Source organism: Acromyrmex echinatior, chromosome 11 (assembly GCF_024713525.1).
Source record: "Acromyrmex echinatior isolate Ae372 chromosome 11, ASM2471352v2, whole genome shotgun sequence".
Lineage (NCBI taxonomy): Eukaryota > Metazoa > Arthropoda > Insecta > Hymenoptera > Formicidae > Acromyrmex > Acromyrmex echinatior.
This window is the reverse complement of record NC_141862.1, coordinates 8,339,728-8,365,885: the sequence shown is the minus strand read 5'-3', so window position 1 is coordinate 8,365,885 and position 26,158 is coordinate 8,339,728. Positions and strand designations below refer to the sequence as shown.

The 26,158-nt window shown below is 27.6% G+C and overlaps 1 protein-coding gene across 1 annotated transcript in view; it reads right to left on the bottom strand.

Annotated features, from left to right (window-relative positions):
* Positions 1-17,227, bottom strand: part of LOC105149706 (dynein axonemal heavy chain 1) — a 101,867-nt gene extending 84,640 nt beyond the window's left edge. Inside the window, exons 1-21 of the mRNA XM_087410962.1 lie at positions 16,702-17,227; positions 15,474-15,797; positions 14,939-15,068; positions 14,702-14,878; positions 14,145-14,492; positions 13,410-13,625; positions 12,898-13,157; positions 12,304-12,772; positions 11,195-11,519; positions 10,962-11,093; positions 10,520-10,834; positions 9,959-10,136; positions 9,756-9,888; positions 8,589-9,137; positions 7,812-8,038; positions 6,380-6,622; positions 6,124-6,237; positions 4,174-4,429; positions 3,670-3,832; positions 3,391-3,501; positions 1,563-1,654 (exon numbers count right to left, since the gene is read on the bottom strand). Of these exons, the coding sequence (XP_087267088.1) occupies positions 1,563-1,654; positions 3,391-3,501; positions 3,670-3,832; positions 4,174-4,429; positions 6,124-6,237; positions 6,380-6,622; positions 7,812-8,038; positions 8,589-9,137; positions 9,756-9,888; positions 9,959-10,136; positions 10,520-10,834; positions 10,962-11,093; positions 11,195-11,519; positions 12,304-12,772; positions 12,898-13,157; positions 13,410-13,625; positions 14,145-14,492; positions 14,702-14,878; positions 14,939-15,068; positions 15,474-15,797; positions 16,702-16,982 (5,043 nt within the window). The 5' untranslated portion in view covers positions 16,983-17,227. The remainder of the gene's footprint in view (positions 1-1,562; positions 1,655-3,390; positions 3,502-3,669; positions 3,833-4,173; positions 4,430-6,123; positions 6,238-6,379; positions 6,623-7,811; positions 8,039-8,588; positions 9,138-9,755; positions 9,889-9,958; positions 10,137-10,519; positions 10,835-10,961; positions 11,094-11,194; positions 11,520-12,303; positions 12,773-12,897; positions 13,158-13,409; positions 13,626-14,144; positions 14,493-14,701; positions 14,879-14,938; positions 15,069-15,473; positions 15,798-16,701) is intronic.
* Between the last annotated feature and the right edge of the window lie 8,931 nt (positions 17,228-26,158).

The following is a 26,158-nucleotide window of genomic DNA, read 5'->3' as shown; positions in this document are numbered from 1 at the left end:
AACTTTTGTATTTCAGAACTTATTTACATGTAGTTTGTCTATACCTGATTAAAACAAATATGACAAATTTAAATGAGTCTTATACCGACTATGTAGCATTTATGTACATATATTATATATATTTTATATAATATAATATATATATATATATATATTTATGGAAATTATTCTTTAAATGATATATTGTTTATTTATATATTGTATAAATAAATTAATGTTGTTTTTCGAAAAGATTTGGAGAAAATAATATTGTTATTTGTGCTTCCTATTCCAAATATTTAGAATTTGTCTCGTCGCATTTTCTTTTCAAAGATAAGCTATTTGTGTTTTACAGAATGTCTCATAACTATCACATAATATAATAATAGTTTATTCTGAAAGTAAAATAAAAAATTCCAATATGAAACTGTCAGAATTGTTTTTAAATTATAATAGTTTAAATTATAATAGTCAAAAATAATAATTTTCAAAGGTAATAATACGTACAGAGAATTCGTATAAAGCAGCATCATCATTACACATCTTGTAAAGAAATAATATACCGATGCTCGTGTAACTACAGACTTCATCGAGCGAATTCTAAGTAACGTTACTGCTTATCTTTGATTGCTAATAATTAAAAAAATTAATTATTGGCCTCGATATTTTTCGAAAATATTAGGATTTTTTACTTTACCTTACTTTCAGAATACGCTATTAAAATACTATATAGTATAAGTTGTGAGACACCATATGTATGGTTCATTTGCAGAATTTTTTAATTTAAAAGAAATTTTTATAGTTTATTCATATGTAATGAGTGCTGCATATTTTTTTATTACAGCTAAAGGACGTACGTAGATATTTCTTCAGACGTCCCCAATGTTTTAAGTATATTTGTATCCAGAGGAAATATATATAATACATATATGCCAGGAATACATGATATCGGCAAACATATTAATCTAAAAGGGATATTATAGCATGGCCGGGTACATCGATCACCATTAATAATATTCTCCAAGATTTTGCGTAGTGTAATCAAATTCTTTATGATTGGAGTATTGAATAAAAATAAGTATTATCATGTTTCTATATTTAACATAATTTTTATAACGTAACTACATACATTAATATATTTTAAAATAAATGATTAAAAAGACGAAATTATAATTATTAACAAGCAAAAAATTATAATTATTAATAAAGCAAAAATGTAATTTGAAATATTTAATGCAAATAACTTGTAGTAAAGAATTATACTACTTGCAAACTTTAAGATTTATAATATTAAAATAAAATTTGTACTTAAATTATTCTAAAGTGTAGAAATCTTTTTTAAACAATTCAAAAAACTTCGAGCTATTTATAAATTTCCGAGAAAGATTTTAAAAAATCGTGAAATTATTTGATTTTAAATTTCTATGTTGTCTGATTATAGCTTGAAATCATTTTTGAAATACAGAAGTATTAAATTGGAATACTAATAAGCTCAATCAAGAAATTGGAAAAATTTTCATCTCGATATCTATTGAAATAATAGAGATATATTATATTTATCTCATTAATTGCTTATCACTTACCTTAGTCTTTCCCGAACTGGTTAAACCCACGAGGATTAATCCGTTACGCATCAAAGTAGTCTCGTACAGTTGCACTACCTTTCTCACAAAGTCTGTAATTAGAGTTACAGCTTCAATAGATTCTGCGAAGCATGGCCAGACAAGTTACGAAAGCTGTGAATGCCAGTATCGATCGAATTCGCGTTGTCATATTTAGCATGCGCTTTCAAATTGGATGCTTTTGTGCGAAGACACGTTGTGCACATTGCATTTATTTTTATAATTTCCATAATTTTGCGAAGTATTACCCCAAATATGTTCTTTCTTGCGTGATAAGAGGATGTAAAATGGATAATTATCATGAAAAATTAATAATAAGGTTCTCACTTTGTAAAAATTTATGCTCTCTTCTTTTTCTCTATATATATTTTTTAAATTATTAGCACAAAAGAATTTAACATAAAAAATATTTTTTCCATTATTGTAATATAAAAGTTTATTAAACAGTTATATGTATAGTAGTGGCTATTGCTTTATTATTCAATAAATATGTAATTTAATCAGTCATTGAAAAAATATGATAATGTTATAAAATTTTTTTTCTATTGATCTTATTGTGTGCAAAAGTATTTAAATTAAATTATTCATATTTAGATAATTTATATTACTGAATTAATATAATCAATTTCTCTTTGTTTGTATCGTTTATATTACAAGCTATAATAAAAAATCTGTACATCTATCTACAAAATCTCAATATTTATTTGCGTAATAAATACATGAGAAAAAAAGGATAAAAAAGTTTTCGTATAAATAAACCCTCCAATATCAATCATGTAACGTTATAACTGACAAATATTTATTTAATGTGTATAATTTCGTAATATGGAAGTGAGAGAGATTTTTGATGTAATTCAATATTTGGTTTATATGTATCTCTAATTAGTTTCTGTGTTTATGTTTAATTGCATGATTATAATATAATTGTTGTATATTATAAGCCATCTCCCATACACAAAAAATATTTTTGATGTAAATATTTAATACATTTTGTATATCAATTTTAATATATGTATAATAAATGTCCATATATTAACATTTTTTTTATTTTAAAAGCGTATAATAAAGCTATAAAAATAAATATTTTTATCGCGTGTTTATTGAAATATGTCGATTTTAATTAACTTTTTGTAAATGTAAAAAGAAGAGATAAATAATTCCTCAACCGCAAAACCGAGAACAGCTATTGTAGCTTAACAAGTATTATAATTTACAAATTTTTTTAAGCGCAAGCTGAATAAGACAACAAAAAGTTAAACTAATTTATACATTTAAATACATACTCTGCATATATACATAATTTGTGTTTAATTAAAAGAGAAGTAAAACACGTTTATATTTTAAAACACTTTCATAAATTTAAAATTTGTTTATGCATATGTTATGAGTTCTACTATTTATTATTGTGAAATATAATATTAATTACAAGTATAAATTTTATATTTTTTCTTGCTCATTAGTATATTTTCAACGTATCTCATCTATGCCTTTAAACAACATCATAATGGCACAATCAAAATTTATAAATATAAATTATATGATGAATTAAACCGAAGGTAAATATACATTGAAAAAGTTAAGATTTATCTTCTTCTTATAGTAGAAATATTTAAATTTCATAGAATTTATTTAAAACTAAGTTTTTTTAAATTTTTTAATTATTTAGCTTCTTTATTATTAAAATATATTTAAAATTGACTTTGCTTTTATATCGAGATTTAATATTGTAATATTTAAATTACAAAAAATACATTAAATGTACCTATATTATAAATAGAAAAGTACTCACCATCGACGTCTTCTAAACCCATTTGTCTAATAGATCTGCGGATGCCCGCCTCTAGGATTCCATAATCTATTGGTTTCTCGATTAGCTCTGGGAAGAGATCTGATACAATGTCTAAAAAAAAGAAGAAAAATAATGGGTGTCAACTTATTAATTCCTCTTTATACAGATATTATACAGATATGTACATAAATTATGGTACAAACGAAATTAATTTACTTAAAATATTACCTAAAAGGCAAAAAAAATGTAATAGTGTACATTTATATGCATATAACTTACTGTTAAATAATTTCAAATCGTCTTTCAAAAATTTGGGCATATTAAAATTTTTCAAGGCGCGTAGACAAATTTGATCTTCTTCAAGATCTTTCTGCTCTCTTTTCAAATTACCAGCAGTCACAATAACAGTCTTTACTGCATACATACCAAAGTCGTAATGCTCCTATCACATATTATATTTTAAATACAATTAATTAAAATCGCAACGTTAATTAATTCTAAAGCTTAACTAATTGGGAAGTAACATATCTAAAAGATCTTAAATGACAGAGGAATTTTCTTTATAAAGTAATATAAATTAATTATTTTAACATTTAATTTTTAATAAGTTATTAATTATTTATGACAATCTATCATCATAATGAGATAGTTATAATGTACCTTTTTATATATGTTTTGCACAATTCTATTATATATAGTAATACTTTTATAATTAAAACGTATATTATATTATTCTTTTCCAAAAAAAGCAGAAAAGAAAATGGCGAATAAAAATAAGAATACTTGTGAGCTTAGTTGTTCTGCGCTCAGCTTAAAAATCGTCGTGATTTTTCTGGCAAGATTTGCGGCATCCACGAAGCCATACGAGAATAGAGATATTTCAACGATGAGAGCATAATTTGGCATCATCATAGCAACCGGACGGAAAAGTACTTTCAAGTTGTCAGGTAACTCCGTTCGACCCGCATAACCAGGATTCATAGTAATGAATACAGCGCAAGATTGCTTCAATGTAAGTTCAACTTCTTCGAAGAGAAATCTGCGCGTTCACATAAAAAACGATATTTAAAAAAAAACAATACTTAATACCATTGTGTTCAGCAAATTCAAATCTATAAGATTCATTATCTTCTCTACGTTTCCATTAATGAGCAAAATACGCTTTTTTTTAAACATTGTTCTTTTATATGTGGAATTAATTAAAGAAAGAATTAAAACGTTTATTATTTCATTTTTGATACATTCACACAAGAATAAAGAGATTCTGTGCATCCGAATAGTTGATGTCGGCTCTGATAGACTTTCTTTTATATATTTTTCTGATAGAATTTTTCGAGCTTTATTTTATATATTTGTTTAATTAAAGAAATTATAGTAGTGGAATATATAAATATATGTATAAACGCGCGCATGTGTGTGTGTTTAACAATATTTTTACAAATTATTAATATTTTTTAAAATTAATAATTATTATCTATAAAATTAATTCCGTTATTAATATTACTTAACATATTAATTATTATTACTTTTATTAAATAGAAATATTATGCGTATTATTTTTCAAGCTATTTCACATTTCTGTACAATTTTATTATACTTTCTATTTAATAAAAGATTTACCATCTTTCGCGTATAAGAGACAGCATTATAGCAGCGAAATCGGGGATGTATAATATCCTGTATCATATACGTAATACGGCATACTCGAGTCCGAGCTTAGAAAATTGAGCGGTTGAAATAATTTCGACATTCCCTGTTTGCCTGTTATGCCGCTTCCTATAAGCGAAAGGTGGTAAATATCTCGTTAAGCAGAGTATATATGCGTTTCGCGGGTTATCTCTCCATATCCAGATTTATTAAAATGCCAACGTTTCGTTAACATTGCATTCACGAAATATTCTAATAATGGATCTAGATATGAAGGAGCCTAACAATGGATCTAGATATGAAGAAATAGACATAATCTGCGAAACATATAAATATTTTGCATGTTACAACTGAATTATCTAATATATAAAAGTAATATAATATAAATAAATAAATATCATTGTAAATTGTAAATTGTGATATCTGAAAGAAAATATTTAATTAATTGTATTGATGATAGGATCGAAGTGGAATAATAAGATTTGAATTATAAATACATTATAATACAAATTTAGTTATCTTTTGGCTTATTAAACGTTCTATATACAATATTATAAATTATTTATCGATTTGTAATTTATAGAAAATTAATTAAATTTCGTACATATGACAACTTGCTAAATTAAACAATATGTTTTGATGTCTACATATATATATATATATATATATATATATATATATATATATACATATATGTATACACTCATATAATAGAATATGACAGAACAAAGACAAGAAAAATATAAATTTTAATAAGTTTAAGAATTTTCCTTTATAAGAAGAATTTTAAATACATAATTATTTATTATACATAATTATTTATCTTTCATATCAAATGATTTATAATTAAATAACATTTAAATTTAAATTCTAATGACAACTTAAGTAGCACATTCCTAAATGATTATAAAATATTAAATACGTTAAAAAACATATAATATACATAATAAACTAGTACATGCTACTTAGGAAATTCTCTAAAATTATATGACAATTTAATACTCTTCTGAAAGAAGTTATTGTTAAATCCGTTCTATTATATAATTCCTAAATTGTGTTAAGCTATTTTATATATATTTCATTTACTTGTTTGTTCGTGTTTGCTGTGCTTTTTGAATGGTCATGATTTGTTGCGCTACAACGGATAAAACTTCGACATTGATTCGATTGAATTCATCGAAACACACCCACGCACCGGTGCTGTGTAACATTATAAAATGTTAGATTTAATTAAGTGCTAACTATTAAAATTAATTGATTTATGACGTTAACGTAATTTTCACGTTACAAAGTGCTAATGATATGTTATAAGTATGTATGTATGATAATACTTATAAATTACCTGGCAAGTCCTTTAAAAAATTTGCCCATAGATTGAAAATTCAGTTGATCAGAACAATTGAAAACTACGCATTGAATTGCGAATACTTTTGCGAGATCCTTTGTAGTTTCCGTTTTACCGGTGCCTGCCGGGCCAGTTAATGCACCACCGAATTTCAAATGTAATGCACTGATAAGAGTGAGGTAGCAACGATCGGTCAATGGTGTAATCACCAATCTTCCATTATTACCTAAATATTCGTATCTACAAAAAAACATAAAAAATATAATAACTTCAATAATGTAGAATTTATTAATAATACATTCCCATTGAAACCAAATTATAAAGAGTCAACAAACAAGGTAAGTGATATAAAGACATTAATTAATTAGAAAATCAACTTCAAATTAAATTATAAATTAACATTTCGTTAGCGCACATGTTTTGCTACTTTTACGTATAATACATAGGTACAAATTCGCACCACGTAACTTTGACAGTTCATAACTCCACTCACAAGATAATTTAATATATTTTTTTAGAAGAAAAAAAAGGTAAAGAATAACTTTGCCTCAGTTATGTAAATGTTTTGGAAAGTTATGGAAATAATTATCGAATAATTAGTAAAAAATCTGTTAAACTGAAATTCTGAAAAAATTACATTTTTTGTAATATAGTCGCTATTTTATATAATCATGTTATGTTAGAATTTAAAAATTCAAACTCTGTGTTTACCGGACTCCTCGAGGAAGATTTTAACTTCAGTAATGTTCTCATTTTCTTATATGATAAACGCTATAAAAAGAAAAATACTGTTAAACTAAAAGAAAAATATTTAAGAATACATATTTTATATGGAAAATACATATTTGTATGGAGAATACATATTTTATATGGATATTTAAAGTTGGTAATATGGCTTCAAGAAAGAACTTCTTATTTAAATGTTATATTCTAGGAAATTAATATGAGAGCTTTATTAATATAAGATCTTGTAGTAATATTCCTTCCATATCCAAAATAAAGCACTAAAGAGGTACTCTGAAGTAGTATCTGTATCTTAAATCGAGTTTAGGAATGTAATTAGAGTGTCAGATTCGTAGAGACAACGAGCAGTCGTTAAAGAGCAGATTTCCTTGTCTAGTACAGAAGAGGTAAATAATTTCGGACAAGCGCGTAAGTTTTAATCTATTTACAAACTTTGTTATTTTGTTAGCTACATACTTGTTTTAGTGCAATAATTCAATACATTATACATTATTATAATATTTCTATAAAATTCAGTAAGAAAGTTAATATATTTAAACTTATAAATTATTTCTCTTAAAAATTATCATTCTATTGAAATCTTTAATTACATTTAACTTTTTTTTGTCAAAATTAATTTTAAAATTTATTAACAGTTGTATCTCTTTCCTTGATAGTTTTGGTAACATTTATCATATAAACCTACTCGTATGGAAATTCAGCATTTATCGCGCGAATCTTCAAATCCTTGTTATTAACCCAATAATATCGTAATTGAGAGATCCACTCAAATTCGTTGATATCGATTAATCTCTCTTGAATCAATTTATATAAAACATCCTTGGCGTGAATTTCAATTGTCATTACGGCTTCCAGTATTAATCTTTGTACTTCAGTTTGCGGACCACGTATTAACTTTTGCAATTCTTCTAGCTATAAAATATTATTCAAGCGTATACTGTTGGGCCAATTATTCATTACTTATTAGAAAATAAGAAAAATAATTTAATGTCTTTAATGAACAATATATGAACATATGTACGCAGCTATCTCTTTATTTTCTCAAGAAAAGAAGTTTTCGATTTAACGCTCATTAAAATTATGCTCATTAATATTATGAACAGTATAAAGCTTCAAAGAATCGAGTTGACCCTTTGCTTTGAGTAACTGTTGAATTTTTTATTGCATAAGAGAATGTCACTATACTAGAGAGGTTGTTGAGAGATGCATTTATTTAATGACTTTTAAATAAAATAATGCAAGTATAAAGAAATATAAGCAAGAAAGAAAAAACAAGAAAAAGATATGCTTTTTAATACAATCGATTTTAAAATACAACACGTTTTAATGTTTCTCGAGATTTTTAAATAAAAGCAAAATATAACAAACACTTATTCAATTTGGATGAAAATATTAGCGATTCACTGTAAACACACAAGCACTGTTTATCTTATAACATAACGATGTAACGTATAATACATACGTGTAGCAACATGTAATTATAATAATCGGGCAGAGTGTTGTTTGTGATACTTTCCTCCACGTGGGCAGTCCAATGTATTTGACCTCCGCAAAGAACTACTTGACCCGGCCACATGTACACCCATTCCTTTCGCGGTGTCGTTTCTATTATTTCGAGGGCCTCGCCGATGATCTCTCGCAGGGTATTGCGCATTGCATTTTCAACTTGTCCTAACCAATCCTCCACATTTCCTTCAGGATAAATCGTTGGTCGTAGCACAACCTCTTCGTATTCGGCAGAATACATCCTCGTTATCCTAAGATCTGAAGTCTCAAATCTCAATTCCTCCATGTTTTCAAAACACTTCTTTAAATATTGTTGGATCGCTTGAATGTGCTTGCACTCAGCGATTATTTTCAGAAGTTCATCGTTGCTTAGGAAGAAGAAGCGTGGAAAAATCATTCGTTTAGTCTCCAAATAATCAGACAAATCTTTCTTAATAATTTCTAGGATCAAGAGACATTCTTTCAAAGTTGATAATAAGATTTTATCCGCACATGTTTCAATTACCTGCATTATGTATAATAAAGTTTTTAAGAAAATTTTTATTTAAATATTTATTATCTATATTTATATATATTATATTATATATTTATTATTTACATCTATTATAAAATATCTGTTTTCTTTCTTTTTCTTTTTTTCTCTCTCTTTCTCTCTTTTTTTCTTTAATATTAAAGTTTTATAATAAAACATTTTGAACGATAAATATCGTAAAAAAGTAGCTAAATTTAGCCAATGCAAGTATGTTTTTAAAATATAATATCATTTTAGAAAAATAAATAATGGAGAATAAAATAAACAATATGTGGAAATTATTTATATAATTCATGTTTAAAAAAAACAATGTTATATTTCAAGAATATATTTACATTGATAAATAAATTAGAAAATTTAAAAGAACTTTAATTACACGTGCGTGCGCTTTGCATATTAAATTAAAGTTAACAATAAAATAGATTAAAAAAACTAATTGAATATTATACTGGTTCATCATGTATTTTTTGGATATAAGATAAATGATATTTTATTTAAAATTATTGAAACTCTAATACGTTTATAAAATGGTAAATGCGCGTAAAATATTAAAATAAATATAAATATTAAAATAAAATTTGTATTACATACATATGGGCAATCACGAGCGTTTCTCATAATTCGCTCCAAGTTGTGTTCCACCGTATTAAATTTATGCGATTCTACAGGCAACTGTCGATTAATATCTTCAGATGCAAATATTAGTTCTAAATACATCCATTGCCTGTGTATACAAAATCAATGGGAATATATCCTAATGTAATAACAAACAGAAATCGAGAGGTGAGTGTTACTTTTGCACTTCCACCCATAGAACGATCACTTCCTGAACTAATCTCAATTTAGCTTCCCACTCATCAATTTGATTCTCGAAAACAGCTTTAAAAGGATTAAAACTAAGATGTTTAATTTTAAGTAAATCATCGTCCAATAAAGTAATAATCTCATCGGAAATCTTCATAATATATTTATCTATACAAAAAGATTAAGTACTATTATATATGATATGATACAAACAAAAATTAATATATTATTTATATTACAAAGAGTCTAATGTATCAAATTATGTTTATATACATGTTAATTTTAACACTATATATGTAAAGAAAATATTCTAATATAAAACATTTTAATATTTATTTTTTAATTTAATTAATTCCATCTTTATTAAAATACCAAATGACAAAAATATTGATGTTAAATTTTTAATTTCTAAAATATATTTTTTTATAATTTATATTGCTTTAAGATCATATTTCTAATTTATAAAAGATATAATAAACGTAAAACGTAATATTTAATGCATGAAGTTGTTTGAAATAAATTTAAATGTTTATATAAAATGTTTTGCGTACCTTTATAAGGAAGAACATCCATTGTAATTGTTTTCCAATCGGTTATCATTTTATCCAGTGTACTTTCTATTAAAAATTCTTTTGCTGCTGTGTCTGCGATAGTCTTCACAGTTTCCTTGTGTTTCATTATATTAAGACCAAGTAAATTCTTAAAAGATAAAGTTGGCATGAGTTCCATTTGTATGCCAATTTTTTTATTAAGTTCTTCAAAGTGCCGATTTTTCATTCCTGGATATCGCAAAGCTTGTATCACGCTGATGTATGGTTTAAATGCTTCGATTTGATCCATTATAGTGACTGCTATAGCCATCATCTCTATAATCCATGAAAAAAACATTAATAATTTCTTTTCTCTATGTCATATTCAAGTTTTTTGCGATTTTTATGATATAAAATTCATGCATTTAAAATTCAACAAATTTTCAGCAATATATCAACCTACTTGAATTTTCTTGAAATTCTTTTACGCAACGCGATATTGCTTTGTACATATCGGCAGTCATATTTTCGATTTGATTCGCATCGAAACTTACCAGAGGATTTTCCATCCATATTTCCTGCCAGTTTAACCAATCTGCGTTTAAGTATATAAAAGTTTTAATTTGACATATTAAATTAATAAAATTGCTAATTTAAAATTAAACATTTTATATATTTTTATATAATATTAGTTACCAGATCCAGTAATCCATAAGATTTGGTAAGGTTCGAATTCCTTTATTAATGTATTTAATTGTTCATACGGCACAACATCCATGCCAAATAATTTTTGCCGTTCATTCAACAATAAACCAAATTCTTGACATTCTTTCATTATTTTCGAAATCCTTTTTACATCTGCAGCTATGTCATGTATTTTCTTAATATCTGTTTGTAGTATCACATTTACAATGGTTCCCATGAGTGTGTCAATCCTCTCTGATAAAAGAATTTCTTCTTGTACTTGTACTTTATGAAATTTTTCATATTCACTGACAAAGCGATTCTTTGCTTCTTCTATCTATATTATTCATAATGTGTGAAAAAAATTGACACATAAAATATTAAAAATGATATAAATATAATAATTTAATTAAAGTAATATATTGCTATCTCTTCTTTAAGAAATATATATAATACAATGGCTTTTTAAATTACTAAATAACTGTAAAATAAGTTAATTATTTACATTTATTAAACATTTATTATAAAATGTAGTATGAACATTTATTAGAATTTCAATTTATCAGTTTCAAATATCTTTTCTTATTATTAACATTCCTTAGGCAATATGAAATTTTCAATCATAATTTATAATCTGGGTTATTGAGTCCACAATAGATCTTTATTATTGGACTAAAAATCTAAAAAATTCTTGTATATTCATTTCATTATTCTGTTCATAAAAGTATTAAAGTACTATTATTAAAAAATTAATAACAAAAAATTAATAACTTACAAAATATTTAATTCTTTATGTTAATATGTGTCAGAATAAAGTATAAAATATTTTGTAAATTATTTGTAGGTATCTCTTAACACTTTTACATGCAAAATAATTAGAAAAATCACATTATATTAAAAAAAAAATCATAATTTCATTAAAAAAAAACAAAGTTTATCTTGAAATCTTTGAAGCAAATCTGGATAACAATTTTTATTATACGATAGCCTTCTTTATATCGTACAATTTTGGTTGCACAAATTTTCTTCTATAAATTTGATAGATAAGATAAAGATATTTAAGATAGTAATAGTTGAGACATCCTGTATATTGGTATGTCTTTATACAAAGCAAATCTTACACATAGCTGCACTTGTCGCGGAAAACCGATAGCTTGCCATTTGATTTCAAAGTCTTTATCGGATAGATTCCACCAGAAGTAATCAAGAATATCGTATTGAAATTTCAATTTTTGTACAATTTCGTCCAGTTTTTTCACTCTCACTGGTACAGTTTCTATCCAATCCTGTTCTTCGAACAAATGTTCAATATTGCGTGATGCCATCTTTAGCCTCGTTCTAATCTGCACGTAATCAGATAGAACGACATTGATCTTTGTTCTTAAGCTCTCGGTAAACATAATAAGTAACTGTGTGTAACAGTTCTGTCGTTTCTGTATAAGAAAGTTCCTGAGAGGACGGACATTCACGTAGAAAGGTCCTATGACAATATCTTTTGGAAGTGTGAGCTCGAGGATCGATTTCATCTTAAAGTGGAAGGATACTTCATCTCTGATCTCCGCAATAGTGTGGTCTGCTTTTTTGAAATTCCTGAAAAAAGTGATGAAAAAGATAATTGATATTTTTCGGCTTTGTTAATTAATCGCGTTGCCTTCTAATTCAGAAATCCAATTAAGTATAGTTATCTGATATCGCCTGAAGCGATCTGAGCTCACTCCACATATTTTTCGACATCCAGTTTGTAAAATTCTAAATATTGCTGATATTCCTTCACGTATGCCTTTAGAGATATTGTAGACTTCTGATAAACAGTCCTCAGGCGTTCTCGAACTTCACAAACCTGTTCCTCTAGTAAGTCGACCGAGCTGAGATACAGATCTTCGGTAAATGTCAGGAAAGGTAATAAGAAAGGATCAACTTTTCCAATTTTTTGGCACTGCCTCAAAGAATTGTCTAATATAGCTATAATAATTTCCTGAAATAAATTAATTTATTAAATATTTTAATGCTTACAATTAGACGCATAATTTATAGTAAAATCAATTAATCTAATGGATTAATATAAAATTAACATTAAATATAATTTGAATGTGTGTACATTACATTTTGAACATTCTTTGATAAAAATAATTGATTAAATCTTTAATTAAATAAAGAATCTATAAATAAGTGATTTGATTAGATAGTTTAAATAAACGTAAGAAAATAACCGTATGTTTATCCATACCACAAATGATTCAAGATCCGTTAAATAATAAGCAGTTTTGTCATTCATAGCAATATCAATAATAAAGATAGGATTCACTGGAGATTTAAAGTGTGTGTTTATCAGATCATCACCCCACACAAAATTTTCATCCACATTTAATGTACAAAGAGCTGGAGTTTCCAATATTTCTAAGTATAAGGCCATCGATTTCTTCACAAGATCCCGAAGCGCATCCTGCAGCAACAGATAAAATAATATGATTAATGTCAAATTGTATGTAGAAAATGAATCTTTATGGATTATAAGAGATTATATTCAATAAATTGCAGATAAATCATAAATATACATCATATTCAACATAATTTGTCAACTAAAATAAATAAATAGTATTGTATATCAATATTTATTTAAATTTATGTTTACTTAATTGTAATCCTGTTTATAATTTTTAATACAAGAATTGGCTTTTTTATTTTCTAATAAATTTTTATAATAAATATTTTTTTCTTTATCTGTTTATATAAATAATTTCTGAAAATCTCTATTTTAAAAATCTGTATTTTTATTTAATTGATTATAACTGATTGTGTGGTGTAATTAGATTAATATTTAATATTTCTATAATGCTATTTTTATATTAATATTCCTATTAATTTTAAATAAACATGCAATTCAAGCACATATTTTATTACACATATTAAAAGTAAAATATATTAAATCAAAACGTATGCAATTAAATACTTTAAGATATACCTGCATTCGATATGTAATAAGAGACACAAATCGTTTCAATTTTATTATATTGGATTCATCATGGTTCTTTTGCTCAAGATCGAACCATTCTTGTTCGATATCTCTGAAACATCGTCTAACCGACTGTATAATCCTTTCCAACCATGTTTCTTTCAGATACTTTATCACTGTACCAGTCTCTTGCTGCTGCTGCGACTCGAACTCTAACAAGTACATAGACTTTCCATAATTCGAGACAAAGAGATTCATATTCAATATGTTACTGCATTCGACGGTTACACAACTCATAGCTTCGTATATTTCCGGCAAAACGTACAAAACTGTCCAGCAGAAAAAATTTTTTGTTTTCTGCAATAAATCGTAATCATATTTTTTGAATAAAATGCCTGTCTCTTGTGAAAAAATATTAACGGATTAGTGAAAAAACTATTGAAACAAATAGTATACAATATTCGATGATGGCTTTTCAATTATTTCCAACCATTATATTGCGAATCCAGTAGTATTTTCTCATAAAGGATCAAACGCAAATATTATATGTAATTCTTTGTAAATACCGTAAAGTCTTCCATTTCAGTGCAAAACTTTCCCATTTCTGGTATTTTAAGTTCATAAATGTCATTAATTTCATTCCACGAAATGAAATTAAACATTTCCGGCTGTTCCCATATAAGGGATCTCCACATAAGATCACACATGACGCGACGATATTCCAAAACAGCTTCAGCCATCAACTAAATATTAAAAAAGTAATTAATCAGTAACTGAAGAAGATAAATAGGAAATGTACCTACGTTGGAAAGATGTTTGGATTCAGATTTCGCAAAACTTTTTCGCGTGGTTAACAAAACTATAACTTCCTGTTGTTTTTCATCCAGTGTTGGCATATCTTCTATTAGCATGCAGTCCAAATAAAAGTAATACCTACTTATTATATAATTATTGTAAAAAACATTTAAATCACACAAATTCTTTTTGTTAAAATCATTAAAAAATCCGGAATTTATTATCTGTGTTTGTGCATGATGTTCTAAATTTTTTCTCAGATTGCTTTTAAGAAAAAGTAAACTTTGAATGTTGGTAAATTCATATTCTACTTTCGTTACGTGAAATAGATATTTTAAAAGTTATATAACAATATGTAGCGTTACCATATTAAACCAATACTTTTATGAAATGTTGAAATATAAGAAACTAACACCAGTTTTATTGAAATTTCTTTTTAGTTATACAACGTACCTCATATTTGTGTCTTTTTAAATTATTATTATAAATAAGATATAATACAACAATATTAAAGTACGAAATATTTTAACCTAATAAATTAACCTGATACTAGTCTTCGCAATTTGTTTTTGTTTAATAGCAGCAGCCACTCTCTTGGCAAATTTTTTAGGATCTTCTGCAAAAAATTGAATATATATTCTAGGCAGAAGGAATTTTCGCTTAAAACCGTCTAGAGTGAGGACAGTCCACAATTTCTGTTCGTTATTGTAATCCATAACGGCGGCATGAAACCAATCGAACGAATTATTGAGTGTATTATAGTGATTAATCCATTTCTTATCTATAATCTTTTCGACAAACACTCTGGCTGGTAACGGATAACGAATACCATTAATGATACCCAAATTTATCCATTCTTCTGTCGTTCTGTTGCAAAATAAAAGAAAATTATATGTTACAATTACGAAAACATTATATATATTAATATATTATATTATATATAGCAAAAAATATTTTTTAAGAAATATATAAATTAATTGTAAAATATATATCGCTTATAGAAAAAGATATCTTAAAACTTAAATCTTTAAAAAATAATTTTTAAACAAAATTGTGTAAACAAATATTTTCAATAAGTTCGAATTTATATATATATAAATTTTAAACACATAAATTTAAATCTTTTACTTTTACATTTTAATGTAAATTTTAATAAGCATAAATTATCTCTGCTATACAAGGTTTTGATGGTGCTTCTGTAAAGCAAAAGCTCCACTTGACATGCTACTCGAGTCGTCAGTTACCTTAATATTTGTTATAATATATTAAATTTTATTCTCTAGTATAAAACTACTATAAATTTATTATCATAGATAAATATCAAATACATGAAATTATATTTATATTACAAGCTTCTCTTGTGCTATTCTTTACTATAATGTGTTTCATATCGGCGTATAATGTTATCGTATATTGTTATTGTATAATGTTAATTATATGCAAAAAGATGTTTTTTTTTACTATTTAAGTTATTATTTTTTACTTAGAAGAGCCTTTTATGGATTATTTTGCAGTACAATTAAATAATTATATAGATAATAAGAGAATAAGATAAAAAATAATTATATAAGAGATAAGATAAGAAAAAAGATCACATAAATAAGAAAAGAATGTCATTTTTGATCAAAAACAAAATGACAATATTGAAATTTCTCTAGAAATCTTTCTCTAGAAATTAGAAATGAGATAACTGACAAGTAATATTTAAATACTTTAAAAATAGCAATATATGACGAGCAATTAAGTTATTGTAGAATAACGAATTTCTCACCTACAATCATATTCTTCATCATCAAACAATTCCAATGGTAAGTAACTTGTCTTAGAATATAAATCATACTTCTCTTTGTCGGAAAGTAATGGCCAAATTTTCTCAAAAGGTAACATGTCACATGACTTGATATTCTCGTCTTTTAAAACATCTTCTATCTTAAGATTTTGATATATTTTTCGTCTTCTTTCCCTTTCGATATTACGCAGTGGAATCTTTGAATCATCAGTATATGCCATTTGTACTTTTGGTAAAAAGGTTTCCGCCGGAAATACCTTCATTCATAAAGAAACAAAAATTTTGAAAATTTTTAAATATTTACAGGTATACGTTTTATTGAAAACAAAATCTTGCAATCTATGAATTTATATATTAGGTGTTGGAATTAATTCGTAGCGTTTTTTAATGAAAGAATGTTATTTATTTCACATGAGCATTAAAAAATACATTAATGAAAGTACTTCCCATCACTTGTAAAACGCTACGAATTAATTCCAACACCTAATACATTTATTAAATTAGATACAAAGATAGATATAAAATAGAAGGAAATGTTAGAAATAGAAATATAACTATAGATCTTTCACAGTATAAATTAGAAAATATTTCCAACTTTATGTATACATTTCTTCCTATAAAATATATAGTCAATTTAAAATTAATACATCCCTTTATATCGTACTAATTTAACAATATAAGAGATATTATTGATAACGTAACAAATCTTCAAATTAAATCAAGCAATTGCTTTTACATGATTATGTACTTGCGTACGATAGATTTGTCTTCAGGGAAAGTTATCCATCGCTTAGCAGCGCCAAGAAAAATTTGCGTTTTTTGTACTTTAAGACCTTCTACAATCGGACAGTACTGTTCCGTGAGAATTTGTGATGCAAGGTTGGTTCTTCTTGAAGCAGAAGGTAGGTCAACTGATTTTGTACCTGTGTGAATTATTTAATATAATTAGTATGCTTTATGATCAAGCATGCTTTGATCTCAATTAAGTATGATATAATTGGCAGAATATTAATGAAATATTACCTAATATAATATCTGAATAATAATTCCTTCTAGAAGGTCGAGTATCTTTATCTTTGATATCTTTAATATCCATTTTTTAAATGCTTAATAATGTACACATGCTATCTCTAATGATGTGTTAACCAAGGACTCTCTCTCTTTAAAATGATAAAAATAAATTAATCTGAGCTAACGAGAGTCAACGCGGAAGGAGATGCGCAATAAAATTTTATCCTCCTTCTGCGTTGACTTTCATTAGCCCAGATTAATTTGTTTTTGCCATTTCTAATTTATTTTTGATTCTTTAAATTTTAGTCATTAAATTCTAACATGGACATTTCGATTTTCATGTTACAAGAGCGAACTTGTTCTCCACGAAGTTTGTTGTTTGATGCGATTGTATGTTGTTAACATTAGTTAAAGATAATAGTTCAGAGAGCTGTCAGCGCTGTTCAATTAGAGTTCCTATGTTTAGTAAATGTCATTCTATCACACAATTCATTAAGAACACCTCTAGACATGGCTAATGTATACGCCAACTTCGCTAAATATTGATCTACATTCAGTATGGATAATTACATATGTCATGTATGTATATGACATTTGCTTATGTGACAAACATTTGTTATATCGTCTGGAGGCGCCTTTAAATGTAAAACGTAATTTAAATATAGAATGACAATAGCGCTGACCAATTGACATAGCGTGCACCATATAATTTTAATTACATAATCTTAAAGTCTTAAAGAATTAAAATAGAGACTTTATTTTATTTTAATTCTTTTATAATAAAAATTTTTTTGATCAAAATCAGGATTAATTGTCATCTCAGACAATGCTGGTGAATTACAATGAATGAATGACAATAATAAATTTAAAATGTTTACATGTTCATTATTCATAATTTTATTTTTTAAATGTTTATTTTTATTATTGATTTTACCTTTTTATGAAAATATAATTTCCCAATATTTTATCAAAATGCGTTGATTGTATCTATTTATGTAATATTTATTTAATTTGATATTAAACATTTGATACTGATTTTATATAATAACTTTAATTTTTTGCAATGGCAATTATTTAATCAGCGTTCGGTATTTCAGTACTCACTGAATAATGTACCGATAGTTACACAATTGCTCCGATGATAATTCTTTCATGGATATGATTTGGTAGAATATAACAGAAAATTTCATTTTTGTATAAAACAAATATTAGAAGAAAAAAAGTACTATTAAATGGGTATTACATTGCTTTATTTATATTTACTTAAATTGTAATATATTAATTAACATATTTGCTGCTGCTAAGAACAATAATTATAGATCAATCTTCATTACTTTGAAAGCTTGGTAAACATTTTTACTAAAAATTAAGTTTTGCTTAAAATTTATTTCTTACGTATCTATAACCAGTATCATTATTATATTATTCGTAGAGAAATTATTAGAATTATCAATATAATATAAAACAATATATAACACAGATAAAAGTATTCCTACAGTAAGTAACATAGAATTATTAACTGACGATAACCGTAAAATAAATATAACTCTTTCTTTAATTTCTCTAGTATAAATGAAAATATTTAAAACAAAATATATATATATATATATATATATATATATATACTTTTCAAACATTGCTTATTATTATTTTTTTTCAAACAATAGTGCAACATCAAAATGACGAGTCATGCCTCATCATTAAAAAAATTACGAATTATATAGATTAAGTACAGATATTTGAGCTTGCTGTCTTATAAATTTTTTATCCTTTTTGATTAGTGCTGTATATTTTCATTATAGTAATATATGTCCATTTAACGTTGATTTCTTCCACCGTGCTTTATTCCGACTTTCCGAGAATCAAAATTCGTAAAATATCGAGCGTAAATAACAAAATGTTATGAATGTAATCCCAACATAAAGCATGAATCGGTCGAATTGCACACCGTGAAAAAGAAATTGCGCATACGTACCGAGGGCACACGCATAATAGGATCGTTCTTGAATGATACTTAATGAACTTGAATGCCTTATGGCAAGTGATATCACCCGCAATGATCGACTCTTACGCTGCGGATCAGCAGATGCTAAGAAGAAAAGGTATGACTCCGCGCATAATTCGTAGATTAATAGCAGACGTCAGTGGATAGTTTTATTTGGTTGATATTCCATGATTGTTTTTGATGGTTTCAAAAAAACATATTTTTCTATAGTGTTGTGTTGTCTTCTGTATAATATCAGCTTTTCTAATATAATTTCCATAAATTCTTTAAACTAAAAGTATTTTCAGTATTTAATAAAAAAAATATGTGATTCAATACATTACCGTGCAAAAAGTATTATTTGCTCATTCTGTCTTTCTTAATTAAATGGAGGAGAATGAATTTCTATTTTTTTCCTGCTCTTCTAGATGTGTGTGTGTGTGTGTGTGTGTGTGTGTATGTGTATAGAATTAAATTATTAAGTCTAACACACACACACATACACACACACATACACATCTAGAAGAGCAGGAAAAAAAATAGAAATTCATTCTCCTCCATTTAATTAAGAAAGACGTGTGTGTGTGTGTGTGTGTGTGTGTGTGTGTGTGTGTGTGTGTGTATACACACACACATGTCTTATATATATATATATATATATACATACACACAAATACACACACACACACATACATACAGAGGAATGCAATAGAATTATAACGGAATTTGTATTATAAGAAAGTAAAGAAAAATTGGGATGGGCAAATACTTTTTTGAGCGATAGTTATCTACCTATAAGTGCAGTCTATTTTAATTTGCTTTTTCAACACGAGTTAATGAATTTTCATCGGACAGACGGACGGTCGGTTTCGCCATGCAAATCCGCGCGAGAGAGCAGCGTTACGGCGCGGAGCCATCCGGATAATCCGTTGCCGCTTTCGCACGTGGGCGGGACAGGTCGCGCATGTGTTCATTATCAGCCATGCGTTGCCATCATTAATATCGAGAGCGACGCCTTATACAGAGCGCATCGTGCATCGCGTCTAACAGATGCCGTCGTACACTCTACACCGTGGCCGGACGCGCGCGTCCACGCGAATCTGAGCTACGTTCGATTTAATTAACGCCTCCTAATCCCGGTTGCGAACCCTGCAATTCGCATGCTGAACGATCCAGATCATAATTTAATCAATAACCGAGAACATGCACATCAGCGTAGACCCGACCTCATCATGCGTGTCGCGGATTTGCATAATCGCATAAATACACTTTAGGAAACCACGTTAGGATAACAGTTGGTTTAGCCAACGTGTCAAGGAGTTGATTCCAATCACTTTTAATTCTTTCGCTTTCAAGTTTCTTATCATAAATGTATGTTTCCTCTTTATTTATAATACGCATTGTTTATCTCCAAATATTTAAAGAAAATTGAAGATTATTTTTCCCAGCAAAAGTCATCGCTTAGAAAATAATTTTATCTGTATAAATAAATGATCAAAGAACAAAAATGTATAGACAGCTAATAACAAAGAAAATTACTGAATTTTTTGCAAAAGATTAATCTCTTTTTGTTTTTATTATTTATACTTAAAGTATTTAGATATTAACAAATTAATAACTAATTTCTGTATTTATAAAAATATAATAAATTAATTGATAAAGTTATTTAGTAAAATTTACAATTTTTATTTCTTATAATAAAAATGTGGAGAATAATTTTAAAAAATTTTAATTTATAATTTAATTAAGAGCAAATACATATAAAATATAATATATTGTAAATTTTGTCTTTTGTCATTTCACTAATATTTCTTTTCACTAATATTTCTTTAAACTAATTTTAATTTTAATTCAACTTAAATGGAAATCTAATTTATCTTTTCATCACTAATATGTTAAATAAATAATTAAAAGTTTAAAATATTACACATAATGTACAATATTGCATAAGTTTTTTTAATGTTTTTAACATATATCAATTTTCAAGAGGATGTGTCACCGCATAGAATTCATTGACCGTTAAGTTGACTGTATGAAATGACGCAATTTTTACGAAATGATCGTTCAACGTGAAAATTCTTGTCGCAAGCCGGAGATTGCATTCGCGTCGCGATGTCATGTCACGCGACATGCGCGACGTTCATAAGTGCTTTCGCAACAAAGTGCACTTCGTCAGTGCTCTCTCTAGCGGCCCACACGTCACTGACCTTGGAAAAGGTCCACTTTGAGAACTGGACGTAGCTCGGGCGCGTGGGTCGCTATCGAGGACGATCCGTGAAAAATGTCGGAGTCACTCGGAGTGTTGGACAGGTTTTGGTGACCGCCAGAGCTCGAGAGAGCTACATTGCTCCGCCGTTCATCCCTAGATGGTGATCCTGAACAGGCTCGTTGTTTCACCATGAGAAGTAGCGTGTGTCTCGCGAATGAATGCATATCAGTGCAACTAAATTATGCGCGCTTCTAGAGCTCGTTTAAGCTCGGGATACTGCTGGTACTTGACAGATGTGCACGTCCTTTTATGCGTTCATGTCTGCTGTCTCTGTACGGCGAGTTTATTACAGCGGATACCGTACGTAACGAAAGTTTATAATAAATTTTTTACATATTAAAAAATATGATAAGATTAATATTAAAATTTGTATATCTTAATTTCTGATTAGCAGAAATCCTATTCAAAATATGCTAACAATATAACATCACATTTTATGTTCTGTGAGTTACATTAATTTTGCTATTGGAAGATAAAAATGTAGCAAATTAGGAAACCATAATGCAACGATATTCAATATTTATACGTAAAATTATTTCTCAATTCATTTAATTTAATTTCTAAGAATAATTTATTTTGTTAACTATCTGTAATATATCAATCATTTGTATCTTGTATTTTGCTGTAAAAATTTTATGATAAGGAATAACACAATTTTAGAACAGTATTACGTTTCATTCAGCAGTTGGACATTGTAGTGTGTCCAACATAAACGAGATTCCGCCATACTTGCGCTATATCCTTAGGGGCAAAACGCAACAGTGTTACGCACGGAGAATAAATTTACATTCACGAACGGCGGCGGCTTTCAACGAGTTTGCTAGATAAAGGCGGTTCATTATGTGCCGCATTTATTACCCAATGGCGGTTCTCGATCGCCTCGCGATTGCCTTTAATCCCGTCGTCGAGATCGGATCTCGCCGAGATCTCGCGTAATCGCGTTACCAAGGACCTGTACGTAAAGTATCCTCGCGGCCAACCGTCGCACACGCATTCTCGTTAAAGCGCATTGAGCGTTACAATGTTCGTCATTTGGTGCAAAACTCAGGTCAGGGATGCAGAAATTGATGCGTCCATGAATGACGCGCGATGCATGCAACCAATTTGCGAAATGCAAAGTTATGTTCGAGAACGTCATCCATAATAGTGTTTTTAAATCATTTTTATGCATGTATATCTATACGTAATAAAACACTTCTAAATGAAATGAAGAGAGCAAGACTTAAACAAATGAAAGAAGCAAGAGATAAATATAAATATATATATATATATAACATGCGTTCATTTTAACATTAATAATTATGGTAAAGGAATGCAATAGAAAGATATTTCCATCAAAACAATTGAAATTGTAGGCAAATTTGCTTCAAGACAGATTGTCGCCCAATGCTACATACGAAAAAATCGAAAAGGGTGTTGCATTATAATAAATATATATATATGTAAGGTAATAATAATTATTATAACATCACATATGTGTATAATTGGTAAATATTATCATATAAATTATATATTGCAAACAAATAATATAATTATAACACTGATAGTCTTTTTATATATAAAAAATTTAGTATAATTTAATATTATTCTCATTAATTGTTAATCGTACATTATTCAAAGAGCGTCTGAGTGTAAATTATATAGTAGTAAACTAATTATTGCTTTGAGTTTAAAATTGTAACAACAATATTTTTATACGTCACAATTTCGATAATCTTGAATAAGCAAACGCGATTAACGATTTTTATAAAACAGGTTTATGAAGTCGTAAGAACAAATGTTTCACGAACAGTGAAAGCTTCACGAATCTGTCTAGACACACATGAAACTTTTACACTTCGTATATCTATCAATATGTACAATACGCATATTGCATGTATGTGCATATGTATGTGCTCGAGCTCAAAGTTAATCTGGATTAACCGGTCTTGAGTTCTTCGCGGAGATAAGGGGAAGAGAGAGGTAAAAGGGGTTGTGAGGCGGGACAAAAATCGAGATCAAAGAAATATGCCCTCTGGAGAGAAGAGGCCAACCTCTCTCTCGGTTCCAGCGTATTCTCGTTCAATTTTCAAGTCGCAATGGTAGGTGCATCGGAGTCAAAGTGCATTGTTGTATGCGACGCAATGGAGAACTTCTCTCTTTTTCTAGCCTGATAATTATGTCAATGACGATCGCATGAATGAAGAATGAGCAATTGAACCTTTTGAATTACACGTGTAATTTTGAAAGAACAATCTTTGAAAATAAATAGATTTAGATGAATTTTAAGAGTGTTTTAAACTTGCAGTATGTGTTACTTGTAAAAAGCGTCGTCTCTAGTCTTAAATTAAACTTTAATAACAAAACAATAAGATAGGAAAAAATTTACAAAATTTTTATGGCTAAATTGAAAAAGAAACTCCTTTAATTAAAATATAAAAGCAACTATTGGTATAATGGTTAAATTATTAGGTGTTGGAATTAATTCGTAGCGTTTTTAATGAAAGAATGTTATTTATTTCACATGAGCATTAAAAAATACATTAATGAAAGTACTTCCCATCACTTGTAAAACGCTACGAATTAATTCCAACACCTAATATAAAAAATAAAATATTTATTTTAAAAGTTAAATAAAAAAAGGCTATTGCATTATTTACTTATATAGATTCAAATAGATTTATATTCAAATAGATTTTTAAGTAGAAAAATTTCCAGAATTTAAGATTATTAAGATATTTAACATTATATAAGAATGTATGAGAAATTATAATAAATGTTGATTTTGCTGGACAATTTCTTCAAAAATTTGACTTTTATTATTCAATCGCTAGAAATTAAGCGGATGCAAAGTCACGAATACGATCTCTAACTCGATTCCTCCACTCTTTGATAACAAAATTTCATAGTAAGCATGACTTACGCCATTCTTATTCTAATCGCGCGAAGCAGATGGCCGATCTCGTGCACATCCAAGCGATTTAAACCCTCTTCTTTTTAATTATCGCTTCTTGATGGACGTCACGTAAGGCACCGCGTTGAAGCTGCGCGATGCGCAGTCCGATAATGCTCAAGTATAATGTATAATAAATCATGAGGGGGTGATCTTCGTACAAAGTGTGATATATCGAGTTTATTATAACAGATGTTCGACACGATCTTCATTACGAGACGAGTGTAATGTAAAAGAAAATCCCGATTTTATTCTGTCATATTCTATCTCAAGGCCGCGAATGATCTTTGCTATATCATTTTCGATTTTTATAATCATCGAACTATTAAATTTCTTTTATATAATAAAGCAATAAATCTATATCATTGGGACGATTCATAAATTATTATAAAATTATTATAAAATTTTGCTTGCGCTCGCGATAGCGTAATTATTTCTTATAATTAAAACAACTTTTGAATAAATCGAAATAATTATCAAAAATAAATAAAAATCATTTTTTATAGTTTTCATATATAAAATATACTTTATATTAGTTAGTAATAACTACTATAATATTCGATAAGAAACAATAAAAATTATTAGATTAAAATCAAATAAGACGTCTTTAAAATATTTGTCGCTTTAGCTGGCATCAAGCCTAATAATGCTATCTCCATATTATTGCTTGTATTTATGCTAAATATGATTTTATTCAATGGAAACGGAGATGAAAGTTCGTTAACAAGGATTAGACAGCCACATTTAGCATGGTGGAGAATAACGATGCCGCGTAGCGGACATTTCGCGCGTATTCATTCATCAAGTGCGCTTCATCGATTTAAAATTCGTTTGCGTGCACAACGCACCGCTCTCGAGCTTTAAAAGCCGGCTTTTAATTTACTGCCAATGATACTAAAGACGAAAAGAATATCCGGTCGCGACTCCCAATTTGAGACCGTACCGCCTTCGTTCACTGATACTTTGGTTGGTCGAATCTTTCTACAGGACGATACACGGCTGAATTGAAAACTTTAAACTGATAGTCAGGAGTAACAAACCCAAAAAAATAAGCCGAAAGAAACGATTAAATGTTACTAACGTCGTTTACGACGATTAAAACAAATATATAGTTAGCAGATGTTTGAAAAATAAGAATTCAGATTTTATGATTATCGAACCAATATTAAACGATGCTTAAATCATTACGATGATTAATTATAAACATTCTTAATTGATAAAAGCATCTTACTCTATTATTACC